This window comes from Alosa sapidissima, chromosome 9, assembly GCF_018492685.1.
Source record: "Alosa sapidissima isolate fAloSap1 chromosome 9, fAloSap1.pri, whole genome shotgun sequence".
Classification (NCBI taxonomy): Eukaryota; Metazoa; Chordata; class Actinopteri; order Clupeiformes; family Clupeidae; genus Alosa; species Alosa sapidissima.
Window position 1 is genome coordinate 19,718,008 of NC_055965.1, and position 15,774 is coordinate 19,733,781.

Here is a 15,774-nt window from a genome sequence, read left to right on the forward strand (position 1 = left end):
GGCAGGCATGCTTAGCCTACTTATGAGATAAAGCAAGAGAGTGCACACTGGCAGCAGGCTGGTGTGTGGGGTCTCTTTGGTGAGCAAAGAGGACTCCTGGACCCTCTGAAGGGCGTGTGCCCACACATGCGACAAACAAACACATGAGACGCCAAAAATGTAAGTATCCAATGGATTGTCCTGCCAAGACGGTCGTCATGACGCTGTTGTGTTCAAACACTGCGAGTCTTATGGCCAGTTTGTAATCTAGTGGTTCTTGCTGTCTTGTCATTTATGCAACTTTGCCCTATTTGTTTGTTTCAGTGACTATTAAAAACAGTTTTGTTGTCATCTGCTACTACTTAACTATTTTGTTAAGTAGTCATTTGTAAATTACATTCATGGATTTTGGCCTCAATTTACTAGAACAGGCCTAGGCCACCTAGCAGTTGAAACTACACTGACATTTAAAGGTTGTATGGGCGGTTGGATATCTTACATAACATGGCTTGATTAAAGGCCCTCGGAGTGGGCCTCCCCTGAATCAGCCAGTTGTCCTCATCTCTTAATAAGTCTCTTATTTACGCTACATTAAACCTCAATCTAATTAAGAGCTTGTGGGAGAGCGTACAGTAGCCCGCTGCCCCCCCCCCAAAAAAATGCTTTAGCTTAGAACAACAAATGCTATTCAACTTAATATATAATTCTTACATTATGCCGTTTTAGACGAAGACGACACGTTTTAGGTTACTACGTATTCCACAGCCATTTAGGAAGTGTTAATGAAACATTTACAGAATATTACAAACGGTAGGCTACTGTGTTTTCAACACATATTTCCGAGTTTTCGGCCCTACTCAGAGCTTCATACCTCAAGTTCAAACATTCTCTGCTCAAATCCAGCGCTTCCATGGCAGATTCCAGGGCATTTGAGCATGCGTGCTGCATCCAAGTCTCTCGTCTCCTTAGCAACGCTAAAGGGAAAAGGGGGGGTTTGAGCGCGGAGCACAGAAAGAGACGAGGACGAGAGAAGAGGTACCCAGACGAGTCACATGATCTTTTCCAAACATCGGTCTATCCCCCTGCCTTTTGTGGATATGGTCTTTATTTCGTTTCTTTTTAGCTAATAGCGGAATACCTAAATCATCAAGCGTGGGAGCGGGTTGCAATCTGCGTGTATTTAAAATAGAAGCCGGTGATTTAACCATACGATTCGGTAAGTCTCCCTGTGTAGCTAGCATCACCCATATGGCATCACCCACCTTGCTCGCAGTACATGGGGACAATAGGTCTTGACCGAAAGCATCGTCAACGTGTGATCTGTGAATTGTTTCGCCATGCCATTTGTAACGTTATCATTTGGTCAACAAAAGTCACACCCTATTTGTTGTCGACATTTTCGCCATTGTAGCTTTGTAGATAAACGTTACCCCACGTTTTTTATCAATCAAAGCTGTGTGTAGAATTAAGTAGTAGCTAAGAAATGTAACGTTAACGTTAATTGCATGCTGGCCGGCTTGTTAACCGTGAAGTGATGTTTAACTTTAGAATGTATTTTCATACATCACTTGCGAAATGAGCATCTCGTTGATATTTCTATTCTGAGACAGAGATTTTGGTTGCTGGGAAGTGTGTGATGATCCGCGGGAATCGGATCAGAATGTCTGACCTAAGCTTACACAGTATACAACCAGTGTTGCATGAAACGCCCTCAAAATAATCGTGTGCAATTACATGTTATTAGCAGGAATAATTGTTAGCTGAAATAGCATTGCATGCTTTTAATAGGGAGTTAACATCATTGTCACTTGAAGACATCCTGGTTCATTGTGGCAGGCTATACACTATTTCCTGTATTTCTTTGTAGTTTATCCAATTTGACAGTATGTCATGCTGTATCTCTCTCTGAGCCTGTGCAGGAAATGCAGCATGACGCCATGCGCCTTTGATATTCCCCCTGTCCGCCTCATTTTCACTCTATATGTTTTGTGTGTGTGTGTGTGTGTGTGTGTGTGTTTGTGTCATCAGACATGACAGACGTTGTCCCCCCAGAGGTGAGGCCCAAGCCTGCGGTCCCAGCCAAGCCCCCACATGTGGCCCCACCCCCGATCCCATCCCACCCTGCCCCAACACTCTCAGGGGCCAGTGTTCGGGGGTCAGGCGGATCCACGCTCCTTGGGTACATTGGGATTGACACCATCATCGAACAGATGAGGAAGAAGACCATGAAGACTGGTTTTGACTTCAACATCATGGTTGTAGGTGAGGGAGAACAAAAAGGTTTTGTTGTTAAACAACCCCCCTCCAATACCCGTCAACTCTTACTCTTTTTTCTCACTCATTCCTCTCTCTCTCTTTTATTCATTCAGGTCTTATTCAGCTGTTTATTGTTTACATATTACAGATCAAATTGAAGGAGTCATTAAAAGTCCCAAAAGTCCTCCATGGCCCAATTGCTATTTGTAGCAAGCTTAATGTCCTTGAGTTCCTATTGTCTCTGGTTCACGGTCTCTCTCTCTCTCTCTCTCTCTCTCTCTCTCTCTCTCTCTCTCTCTCTCTCTCTCTCTCTCTCTCTCTCTCTCTCTCTCTCTCTACTGCATTGCTCCCTCTCTCTCTTTCTTTCCCTCTCTCCATGTAACCATCCCTGGCTGTTCCTCTCTGATTTGCCCCACCAGGACAGAGCGGCCTTGGCAAATCCACGCTGGTGAACACGCTCTTCAAGTCCCAGGTCAGCAGGAAGAACAGCGACTGGGGCCGCGAGGAGAAGATCCCCAAAACGGTGGAGATCAAGTCCGTGTCACATGGTACGAAATACAGTAGTGTGTGTGTCTGTGTATGTCTGGGCTGTGAGAGAGAGAAGGACAAAAATAACAAAAAGAAAGAAAGAGAGAGAGAGAGAGAGAGAGGGAGGGAGGGAGGGAGAGCGTAAGACAAGGGAATTTAATCTATCATGTCATTATTTATCTGGGTGAGCTATCTAGGGGAGGCCAGTGGACAGTGCAAGCTTGACTCATGAGGAAGACGTTCAGAACACAAACATGAGCCACACTGAAAACAGAAATAGGTGTTGGTGTGTGCGCCACACACACACACACACACACACACACACGTCATGGTCTCTCTTCAGGGGTCCCATCTGGAGCCTTGTCTCCTGTTGCCCGTGTGGGCAAACATTGGTTGTCTTACTGACATGGCACTGAGAAGTTTGGTGACCCGGGGCAAAGGGAGTGCCTGTGGGTAAGACACAGTTAGTGCACATCATACTCAACCATGTGCAGTGGCATTTACAGGCCATAGTGAAAACGAATGAATGAAAGGATGTATAGATAGAAAGACAGATAGATAGATAATACGTAGGTATATAGATGGATAGATAGATAGATAGACAGATAGATAGATAGATAATGGGTAATGAATGCCTGTGGGAACATAACAATGAAGAGGACAAACATGTTATGTAATGTTGAGGCTCATTACTGCACAATAATACACATTGAACATGGTATGTTGCTGACCATATGACAGTGTTTTAGAGCACATAGCGCAAGTAACCATAAAACAGAAGACAGTAATCTATTGAGTGAGCCCTGCCTGTGCACTGTGCACCGGTCAAGGGTGTAGTGAGGCAGCTTGTGTTGACTTGAGTGGGTGGGTCTGTGCTCTGTCTGTTCCAGTGATTGAAGAAGGGGGCGTTAAGATGAAGCTAACCATCACTGACACGCCAGGCTTCGGGGACCAGATCAATAATGACAACTGGTGAGTGTGTGAGTGGGTAACTCCACTAGCGCCGGGCTTAGCCGCTAAGCTCTTTTTCATTTTTATTTATTTATTTTGCGGGGGTGTTAAAAGTAATGGAATTATCTCCTTAAATGCCAACTAAGTGGAGCTGGCACTTAAACCTCCCAAATGACCAGATTTGTTCTGATCAGCTTTACGCCATGAGTCGTTAGCCAGTTCTCGACTCTTCTGGTTAGCTTGGTGAGTCGTTTGACTCACGTGAGTCATAGGTCAATGTTTATGCTTTTTTTTCCTCCTTCCATAGCTGGGAGCCCATCTCGAAGTTCGTCAACGAGCAGTACGAGAAGTACCTGAAGGAGGAGGTGAACATTGCCCGCAAGAAGCGTATCCCGGACACGCGCGTCCACTGCTGCCTCTACTTCATCGCCCCCACAGGCCACTCGTGAGTCACAGTCCGCTGCAGTTTGAGCGTGCGGTATATTCTAGTCTGCTATTCCCCCGAAAAATATGACCAGGGTTAAACATATGCCCCCAGACATAATGCTCATATGCCCCCAGACATCATGCTCATATATGCCCCCAGTCATCATGCTCATATATGCCCCCAGTCATCATGCTCATATATGCCCCCAGTCATCATGCTCATATATGCCCCCAGTCATAATGCTCATATATGCTCCCAGTCATCATGCCCCATAATATATCCTGATGATGTGTCATGGCGCTCAAATACAGACAGGAAGTGTAAGATGTTGGACCATCACTGAGGGTTTTGTTACAGGTTGTAAGATTTTAATTTTGTGGAAAGTTGTGAATTAATATTAAGATGGCAAAGTGGATGGAGAGACAATTACCCTTATACTCACACACATGCTCACACACACACACACACACACACACACACACACACATACACACACACACACACACGCACACACACACACTTACAAAGTATATTAGAATAAATTCATAGGTTAACACATGGTTGACATGCTTGAAGGCACACACTTTCACAGCAGACACACACACACACACACACACACACACACACACACACACACACACACACACACACACACACACACTTCTCTGTCTGTCTCTCTGGGTTTGGACTGAATTGAAAAAAAAAATCATTCATTTTGGCTTAGCAGGCTGTCAGGCTTAGACCATGTCTGCAATAAGCTGTGCTCTCAGATTGTAATCCTTCATCACCAGTCTCTGTCTCTCTCTCCCTTTCTGTCTCTCTCTCTCTCTCCATCCCTCTCTCCCTCTCTCTCTCTCTCTCCCTCTCTCTTTCTCTCTCATCCCTCGCTCTCTTAGGCTGCGTCCACTGGACATTGAGTTCATGAAACACCTGAGTCGCTCGGTCAACCTCATCCCCGTCATCGCCAAGTCAGACACGCTCACTCCAGAGGAGAAGTCTGAGTTTAAACAGAGGGTAAGAGGACGAAAGACACCAGAGAGCAGAGGAACAGAAATAAGGGAGCGGGATTGTTTATTGTTAGATTAACAACTTTTTTAGATGTTTTATCTGCATCATTGTTCTAAAATATGTTTACTAAAGCTCATTTGAAGACAGAGAGAGAGAGAGAGAGAGAGAGAGAGAGAGCACAAGGCCTGAGGTTGTATCCTCCTCAGCTGTGAGGATGATTTAGATGAACACAAATCTCCAGCAGTAGCAGGTGTCAGTGACGGCCCCATCACCATAATCAGTGTTTCTGTGCTTGGACTAAAGTAGTGGGGCAGCTGACTGAATGAAAGGCAGTGAAACAGAATGGGCCCACATACAGTAGCTTCTGGCCGAATGGCAGTGTTTGGCATTTCCAAACAAAGATAAAAGCCACACGCTCATACGCAGTGAAGCAGTGATTTATTCTGGTCATGTGTTTGGGAAGACGGTGACTGTGACTCACAAACAGCAGTGATGATGAGGAAAAGATACATGTTGAGATGACGGAGAGACTGCAGATTATTAGAGCTAATAGATTATTTTCCTCTCCCGTCAAATGAGGACAGAGTACAGGGTCTTTGGGCAAATGTCACCTATCCTCTCTGAAGGCATAGAGAAAAAGCTGCCTGAAAATAAACCAGGCAGAGGGTGCCTTGTTCACATAGTGAGTAGTAGTGAGAAGGGACAAAAAGCAAATGGGAAAACAGAGATGGCCAGGATTAGGGTTCCCATAGGTACCTGTGGCCGCTTGGACCTGTATGTGATGCCATAGCCAGCCATAGCTCCCTCAACCCGCGAGATTTTTATATGATCAGAGTTAATAGATTATTTTCTACTTTCCTCAGGTGAAGAAGCAAGCACAGGGTTATTGGGCAAATGTCACTTATATACTCACTGACTGAATAGAGAAAAGCATTTAACAGTTTAAACTTACAAGTGTTTACACGATCAGAGGTAATGGATTATTGAATAGATTACTCATGAGATTATGTTCTACTCCGATCAGGTGAGGAAGGAGCTGGAGGTGTGCGGGATTGAGGTTTACCCTCAGAAGGAGTTTGACGACGACATAGAGGACAAGAGCGACAACGACAAGATCCGGGTAAGAGCTGCTTCTGCTGCCGCTAGCCTCTTTGGTCTTCCTTCTCTCCCTTTCTCCCTCCCTCCTTTTCTCTTCTTCCTTCTCTTCCTTTCTCCCTCCCTCCTTTTCTCTTCTTCCTTCTCTCCCTTTCTCCCTCCCTCCTTTTCTCTTCTTCCTTCTCTTCCTTTCTCCCTCCCTCCTTTTCTCTTCTTCCTTCTCTTCCTTTCTCCCTCCCTCCTTTTCTCTTCTTCCTTTTCTCTCCCTTTCTCTCTCCCTCCTTTTCTCTTCTTCCTTCTCTCCCTTTCTCCCTCCCTCCTTTTCTCTTCTTCCTTCTCTCTCCCTTTCTCCCTCCCTCCTTTTCTCTTCTTCCTTCTTTTCTCTTGGCCTGGTCATGAAACCTTCTCCGCAGGGACGTGACCTCATGCATCAAAGTATGTCTCATTAAACTTCCTCTCTCTCTCCCTCTCACTCTCTCTCTCTCACACACATACACACTCTCTTCCTGTCTTTCTCTCTCTCTCTCTCTCTCTCTCTCTATCTATCTCTCTCTCACACACACACACACATACACACACACAGACACACTCCCTGACTCCCTGTCTCTCTCTCTCTGTCTCTCTCTCTCTCACACACATACACACTCTCTTCCTGTCTTTCTCTCTCTCTCTCTCTCTCTCTCTCTGTCTCTATCTCTCTCACACACACACACACTCTCCTTCTCTCTCTCTCTCTCTCTCTCTCTCTGTCTCTATCTCTCTCACACACACACACACTCTCCTTCTCTCTCTCTCTCTGTCTCTCTCTCTCTCTCTCTCTCTCTCTGTCTCTATCTCTCTCACACACACACACACTCTCCTTCTCTCTCTCTGTCTCTCTCTGTCTCTCTGTCTCTCTCCCTTTCTGTCTCTCTCTCTCTCTCTCTCTCTCTCTCTCTCCCTCTCTCCGTCTTCTTTATCTCAGTCCATTTTTCCTCTCTGGCTCTCTCGCAGGCAGGTCTGCCCTTTCCTGTAGTGGCCAGCGATACAATGTGTCTCATTAATTTCTCTATCTCTCGTGTCTCTTTAAATCAACATTTTTAAAAGCCATAGTCTTGCTCCCTCTCTCGTCTCTGTCTTTCTCTCTTTCCTTTTCTTTTCTCTCTTTCCTTTTCTCTCTCCTTTTCTTTTCTCTCTTTTGCTCATCTCCCTCTCTCTTTTTCTCTCTCTCTTTTTCTCTCTCTCTCTCCGGCAGGAGGTCATGCCCTTTGCAGTGGTGGGCAGTGATAAGGAGTACCAGGTCAACAGCAAACGGGTCCTGGGACGGAAGACAGCATGGGGCATTGTAGAAGGTGTGTACCATACCCGCTGGAAGCCTTTGGTGTGTGTGTGTGTGTGTGTGTGCCCTGTGTGCGCTGGAAGCCTTTGGTGTGTGTGTGTGTTAATCGATTAATCGATCGATAAAGTGCTAGATTAATCGATTACAATTAGATGAGATAGCTAGCAGATAGCAGGAAAGCCAGCTGTGAATGCAGCCAATGGGGCCATGGGGAGAGTTCACAACCTGATGGCTGTGGCCATTGTTTCAGGTGTCTCAAATGTGTAGTCTAAATGCTCCTAGCCAGCCTCTACTGCTCACAGAGAAGATGTGGAGCAGGGGGGAGACAATGTGTGTGTGTGCGTGTGTGTGTGTGTGAGTGTGTGTATGTTCAACAGTGTAGGGAGACGGCAGGTTTTGCACATCAATCTGCCCTGAAGCTTGTTTAGAAGTGTGTGTGCGTGTGTGTGTGTGTGTGTATCTGTGTGTAATGTGCTCCTAGTCAGCCTCTACTCACAGATAAGATGTTGATGATGAAATAAAGCCTACTACTTTCAGTCCACAATGATTTTTGAAAATATGAATTCTTTCTGGTGGTCTGGAACTATTCCACTAGGATCCTGTAATGCTTCGGAAAATATCAAATGATTCTGACGGTGGCATGTTCAGTTTGTAAACCACAACACGTAACAGAGAGCTGGACTGAAAGGAGGAAGAGGAATTCTAATGTACTGAACCCTCTATAGAGGAAGAGGAATTCTAATGTACTGAACCCTCTATAGAGGAAGAGGAATTTTAATGTACTGAACCCTCTTTAGTGATGAACTGGAGCTCCTGCACTGGATTTCAGTGTGCCTAGGGGCATTGCTAATCAGCTATAAAATTAGAAATATTGCACTAAAAATACAATCAGATTTCTTACTAATCCCTCTAGGCAGGAGACCCAGACATTTTAGCCTATTGAGCTTTTCCCTGCACTGGGCCTCTCTGGACTGTAAGTTTCTGTGCAAACTGAACTGAGTTACAGCCATTACTACCCCAGGCTAGCATACAGCCTGCTCACCATGGCAACGCCACAGATGGACTGCGGAGGTTCTGCCATCCTTTACCCACTGAGCTGTAAATAGAACTCAACCCTGTGCATGTCATCAGCACACACACAAAGATTCTTATTTAAAGTCTTTGGGAAACAAAATAATCAGTTTTTCATGCTACCCCATAGTAGCTAAGATTATGTGTTGTTAAGTGATAGTGAGCGTGATGTGTGGACTTTTTGTGTACTGCCTGCCATAATAGCTATGCCACAGGGCCCGCCTTGCTTCTATCTGAGCTTCTATCTGAAATATAGTTACGGCCTCACCCTGTGCATCGTTGAACAATATACATTTTATCACATGTAAAAATTGTCATTTAGAATTTCGGTAGCTAAGCTTTTCATGTTGCTGAGTGATAGTGAACATGTTGATTTGTTTCTGCTACACCTACTGTATACAGTACAAACCAGTCGAGATTAGATGTCAACTATTAAACTAATTGTGAACAGCCCTACAATAACAAGAACATAGGATGTGCCTTGTTTCTGTCCAGATCCAGTACTTGGAGTAGAGTGGACCAAGTGTAAATATCGTTTGGGTGACTTGTATCCTGTTCCAGTATCTGGACGTGAGCCTCATGATGTGGGCAGTGTAATAGAGAGTGACGTGTGTTGACTAGCTCCTGGCAAAGACTGAGACGCAAACACACATATGAGGATCACTGCTACTGGGCCACATTGGGTTTGATGCTTGAGGGCACATCTGTGTGTGTGTGTGTGTTTGTGTTTGTGTTTGTGTGTGTGTGTGTGTGTGTGTGTGTGTGTGTGTGTGTCTGTGTCTGTGTGTGTGTCTGTGTGTGTGTGTGTGGTGATGTTGTATGAGGGAAGGGATGATATATAATCTGATAGAGGACAGACAGTGAGAGAGGGAGAGAAATACAGAGAGAGAGAGAGAAAGAGAGAGAGAAGTGATATTACATTTGAAGAGGGTCAAAAAACAAACACACTGTGTCAGTTATCTGACAGCGCTACCTGTACAGTAACTAATATACTACAGACAGGAAGTCATATCCAGATCAGGGCCTTATAAGGAGCTTGAACTCCTCCTGCACCTTCATCACTGAGAAAACCACATCTAGGCACTCGGAGCATATTTTCCAACATGGTTGGTGACTCACGGAGCCCCAAGGTTAATTAAATCTAATCAGATCATCCTGCTCATGGCCCCTCTGTCCAGTCCCATTGTCATGGTGAAGATGGACAGATGGGTCAGTGTAATGAGGGGTCTGTGACATGGTATTAGGCCGTGGTACTAACTCTCTAGTCTATATGGTCTTTAATAGCATGACTTCAGTGTGTATGGTATATGCATGATATGAGTAAGTAGGCTATACTGTATTTGATAGCATGACTTAAGTGCGTATGATATATGCATGATTAGGGCTGTCAAAATAACTGATTAATTTCAATTAATTAATTTGAGAAAAAATAACTGATTAAAAAAATGAGTGCAGATTAATCGATTCCGTATGACCTTTGACCCCGAGCCGTTCTAGTCAGTAAAAATTAGACTGTAAAATGAAGGAGAGTGAAGAAAATGTGCTGCCTGGATCACTGATTGGAACATTTACTTTTAAAAAACAGCCTGATGGTGTTGATAAAAAATAAAGTGTTGAAAATAAAGTCCTCTGCAATGTCTGCAGCAAGGATTTGCATATCACCGGAGTTCATCAACTCTGTAGTCGCACATCAATGCAAAGAAATAAGTGTTGACATTGAGGGGAGTGTTAATTTATTTTCATTGTGTCCCCTAGGTTATATCTGTGGCCTGAAATGCCTTGTATGTGAAAAAAAACTTCTTCCCTAAGCACTTTTGAATTTATTTCCTCAGCATAGTAGGTCATATCATAGATTATTATGGCAATTATTTGAACAGTGAAAATAATAATAAAAGAGTCTTTGAACTTTAATGTCACTAATGCTGATTATTCAATGATTCATTTGAATTTAAATATTTAAAATACTTTCACAGCAAAAATTATATATGTGATTAATTTAGATTAATTAATCACAGAGTATGTAATTAATTAGATTATTTTTTTAATCGATTGACAGCCCTATGCAAGATATGAGTAAGTAGGCTATACTGTATTTGATAGCATGACTTCATAGTATGATTAAGCAGGCTACTCTGTCTGATATTGTGTGGCATTGTGTGAACTGTGCATCTCTATAGTATGATGTTGATGTAATATAGCATACATTTATTGTTTTGTTCAGTATGGTGTTGATATTGCATTTAGGCTACGTGGTATGAGTAGTGTACTGTACTGTATTGTATAAGTGTACTGTATTGTTAAGTCATGACTGTGTGGAGTATGTGCTGTTTGTGTGTGTGTGTGTATGTGTGTGTGTGTGTGTGTGGCATCACCGGAGGGTTCCAGCTTGGGTTCTCCTGTCATCCACACAGCGGATCAGTCAGCCCTGAAGCTTGGTCAGAGGGACTGATCTGTGTGTGTGTGTGTGTGTGTGTGTGTGTGTGTGTGTGTGTTTGAGGAGGAGAAGACTGGGAAGTGGGCATGTTTTTTTTACGGATGGCTGGCATCAAGGGTCTTTCGCTTGACTTGGTTTCAGATCTCACAGCGAAGACCCAGAGACATCTTCCCCAATGCCCCCTTCATGACTGCTCCTGCTTCTGCCATTCATTTAGACACACACACACACACACACACACACACACACACACACACACATTCCCTGTGCTGTTGCTCTAGTAGTTGTTCATGTGTCTGTCGTTCACACACACACACACACACACACACACACACACACACACACACACACACACACACACGATCATTCAGACACATACACACACAGACGCTCATTCAGACACACACACACACACACACACACACAGACTCTCATTCAAACACACACAGACTCTGGGATCATTTGCTGGATCAGTTGCTTTCATAATTGGCTATGCTGCTCTGTGATTGGCTGAATTATTTTGACTAGATTACCCAGCCAGTCAGTGGAAGCTGTTCCTTTCAAAGTTAAAGTCCTTGATTATAATCCATTTTACGACTTAGGGCCTGTGTCCACCAATCACGTTTTTTGCACCGATGGTGGCTATTTTCTACACAAATCCTATGAAATTCAGCGTTCACAGCGCTCACCTCCCTCGGTTTGAATAATGCCCTCAGCGCTGACCATCTTCTGTCCGCGGTGCTCAGAGCTTCCTGTCCAGTGTTTGTGCTCAGTATGGCCTTCATCTGGTGGCATGGTTGCTATGTTTTTTCAGACTGCAGGCAAATGGGATTTGTTTGCATCTTTTGAGACAGACTGTCCGCTCTGTAATTTGCAAGTGATCAGATTGGATTGGTGTGTCCAAACATGACTAATTATCTGCATGTGTTGCCACAAAGACACAGGCATCAGAAGGACTAGTTCACGTTGAAGCTCCTCAATATCACTCTCAAATAGTACAGACGCAATGAATCCATCAGTGTGAGTTATTTGCCGTTTTACTGGTGGCAGTGTGTTCTCCAGCTCTTCCGTCACACTGAATACGACATTGTTACGTATTGGGTTTGCGAGTGACGCACACACACAGACACACACACACACCAAATCCTAACTACATGTGATGTGAGCGAGCATTGGCAATAAAATCAGTTTAATTACATTGTTTTCAGTTGGAATGCCCTGACCTGAGCGACACAGCGCAATAAGATGCAATGCAACATTTTGAGCAGAACTTTTGTTGGACGCCCCTTTTCTTGAACGAGAAATACGACTTAATAGAGGGGCATGTGCCCATGTATCTAGATGTGAATCGTATCATCATACATGGGCACGCGCTGCTTGGAACGTAAATGAGAGTAGGCTATATGAGGAGCAGAAAACGTTGTTAACCGATTCATAACAAGTAAATCGATATAACGACCGGTTCATTTCAGTTTTTTTCTGAAACATCTACATCACGTATCGATGTAGCCGTATCTTACACGTTAAAAACGGATACCGATATGTATCGGTTAATCTTTACACCCCTAAATCGTATCGTCTTTTACATGAGAGATTCACACCCCTAGAGGGGCATATTTAACAGATTCAATGTGGACAGAGAGCATTCAATGCCACACAACAGTTGCTCGCTCAGATGCAGTGGGGATTCCCTGTTAGGCTCAAGCTGTCTCCTGTTGGCTGAATAAAGCGTCTTTTGTTTTAAGTGTCTCTGATATGCATTGATATTTCAGTCACCTACATGTTTGTCTATACAGTACAACTCAGACACATGTTGCTTTACTTAGCAGTCTGTCTTAAGGATACTGTTGGAGATGGTTTGATAGGATGCTCCAGATGTCATTGCTCACTTGCTATCTCTCTCTCTCTCTCTCTCTCTCTCTCTCTCTCTCTCTCTCTCTCTCTCTCTCTCTCCAGTTGAAAATCTGAACCACTGTGAGTTCTCCCTACTCCGAGATTTCATCATCAGGTGAGTGACTTAACCATACTTTTTGATAGAAACATTAAAGCCATTGCACCTCATAGTGTTTTTGGCTATTAACATTGTTGGTGTTTACTAGTGAAAGGTCTCAGTTACAGCCTTAAACAGACCTCTAGAAATCCCCCACACTAGCCAAGCCAACACCAATTCTTTACACACTTTTACCATTTGAGCTTTGACCTTTACACTCTTTCTTTTTGGACTAGGTCTCACCTCCAGGATCTGAAAGAGGTGACCCACAACATTCACTACGAGACGTACCGCGCCAAACGCCTCAACGACAACGGTGGCCTCCATCCCATTTCTACGGCAGCGGACACGCAGGAAAGCAACCTCTGAACCGCACAAAGGCACGAAGGAGAGAGAGAGAGATGGAGCAAAAGAGAGAGAAAGGGAGGAAGAAGACTGGAGAGAATGACATAGAGCGAACGAGAGAGGAAGAGAAATAAAAACTAAGAGAGAGAGAAAACATTATTTGTTTTTCTTTTGCTAGCTTAAACTGTTTTCGTGTCGTGCCATGTGATCATTGCATGTTCGAAGGGAGCTCGTTGTTGTGCCCGAGTTTTTCCTGTCGAGATGACGCTTTGGTTTTCTTTTCCTTGTGTAAGTGAGCATGTGTTCTGGCCACACACTCACCACTGTCCTATCTCAACTCTCTTACACAGCTCACAATAGTAAACTCCCCTGTCCTCAAGCACCCAGGGAAGAAAAGAGAGGAGAAAGGACAAGGTGATGTTTAATCAGTATTATTTAATTAGACGAACCCAGCACAAGGTGCTTTTAATTATTAATTTCACACTTGTTAAAATGAATAGTATTCTCATGTTCTTTTTGCCTTGAATGGATAAGCCGTTTTTGTTTACCTTTTGGTCCTTAGTACACTTCTTAGTCTAGTGCCACCTAGTGGATGGGGGGCTGTACTGCCACGGGAACAAGAGAATCAACCACTAGGTCCTCTCTTGTTCCATAAAGCCTCGTCCAGTACAAAGTTTACAACCCACCTAGTGCCATGGCGCCCAAATGGACCCTCCAGCACACAACGATACAAATCATTCCGAAATTATCAACACTGCAGGTCAAATCCAAAGCATGCCAGAGCCCTCCTGCCTGCCATGAATCCCACTTAACGTTGCACTGATAAAGACACTCTGTAATACACACTCAGTAATTTGTACACCACTTTTGGACACTTTAACTGGGATAAACTACCCAGTCATGAAACTACATGATCTCAAGTCTGACTTCAGAACTCGTTTCTAGTGTCAGAAGTTACGTTTTTTCTTTCTTTCCTTTTTTTTGGGAGGGGGGGTCATGTTACTTCAATTTTGATGTAATCATATCAATATGATTTTGTGTGCGTGTTTGAATGTGTGCGTTTGTGTATGAATGTGTGTTGGTTGTGGTCTTTCGCTTCCCTGTGTACACTGTTAATAGTGTCTGTTGTTGAGTGCTTTTTTTTACATTGTTGCAACCACAATTAGATAATCACAGAAGAACTGAAAATTATGCCATAAAAACAGACTCAATCAGTATAGTCCATGCTCTTGTGTGTATGTAGGTACTGCTTTCTTCTAAACTCAGCCTATTATGATATTAATATATTTCATTATCAACGTTCATCAGCCAAAAGCACACTGACTTATCAAGAGATCCTCTGGAACCGTTCTGAGGTTCTAGAACCATTGTCCAGTTTTATGAGTTACTGCTGTAAGCCCAACTAATACACTGATCATATCTCTCAGACTGTTTTGGTCTCTCGCAGTAAGTCTCTCTCCTTTGATTTAATATCACTTTTCATTAATGCTGTTGTTTCCATTAAAGTGCTTTTGCAGTGTTAATTATTTATTTGATATTATGTACTATTTATTGTAACTTATTTTTAAACTGAATAAACACAAACACATTACTCTGTTTCTTGTCTTGAAACTCATGAGGAAGAAAAAGCAGCAAATTCTTTAATCATGGCCTTTCGCATGCTTCAATCACATCTTCCCTAATAAAATGACTTGCCATTTACACTAGATACAGTCTGTAGGCCTATATTGTTTAAAATAAACCAATATATAGAAACCTCAGCAAACATTAGAACATGTTAATGGTACAGGCCTACATTTTAATCCAGGAATCTCACAAAAGCAGAAATGGATATTATAATCATTCAGTATTCACTGAATTATTAATTAGTCAACGATGGCCCTGGTCCACTGATTTACCATGCAGATAGTTGCTGGTCAGTAGGGGGCGCCATTCAACCATACTTTGAATTTGTTTGAAGTGATGAATTTTAGTTCTATTCATCATTCTATTCACCAGTTCTATTCATTATATTCGCACAGCCTAACTGAGAAAGCAATATACGGTTGAACTGGAGTTTGAATGCTAAAGGGATCTTCTGTAGGCTATTCTCCACCACAGAGAAATTATGTGACCAAATTAGCCCACCTAACTCAAGGGGAAATATTCAAAAAGTCCAAAAGTCAGCGTCAGCGATCAATTAGCTCAGATACCATTCTCCCCTCCAATCCTGTCATTAATATCACTCTTGGTTCCAGCAACTGTAATTTCAGTTTGGAAACGAATGAATTATATCAAAAGATAGGCAAGCCTAAGAGACACCAGGCTGAGATAGCCTGCCACATATAGGCTACAATTATGCATCTGACACATTCACCATCAGCTGTCAACTC

General features: G+C 43.4%; 1 protein-coding gene across 3 annotated transcripts; it reads left to right on the forward strand.

Annotated features, from left to right (window-relative positions):
• Positions 1–18: 18 nt before the first annotated feature.
• On the forward strand, positions 19–14,993 carry sept3 (septin 3). Of its 3 annotated transcripts, XM_042102624.1 has the most exons (11): positions 967–1,014; positions 1,103–1,195; positions 2,008–2,241; positions 2,655–2,783; positions 3,654–3,735; positions 4,022–4,159; positions 5,038–5,155; positions 6,174–6,269; positions 7,479–7,575; positions 13,024–13,075; positions 13,294–14,993. In XM_042102624.1, exons 3-11 carry the CDS (start codon positions 2,010–2,012, stop codon positions 13,424–13,426), a joined length of 1,077 nt encoding a protein of 358 aa, XP_041958558.1. In that variant the 5' UTR covers positions 967–1,014; positions 1,103–1,195; positions 2,008–2,009; the 3' UTR covers positions 13,427–14,993. The 3 variants fall into 3 exon arrangements, with proteins under 3 accessions (XP_041958557.1, XP_041958559.1, XP_041958558.1); XM_042102623.1 differs by lacking the exons at positions 967–1,014; positions 1,103–1,195 and adding an exon at positions 19–159; XM_042102625.1 differs by lacking the exon at positions 1,103–1,195 and having other exon boundaries at positions 935–1,014.
• The last annotated feature ends 781 nt before the right edge of the window (positions 14,994–15,774 follow it).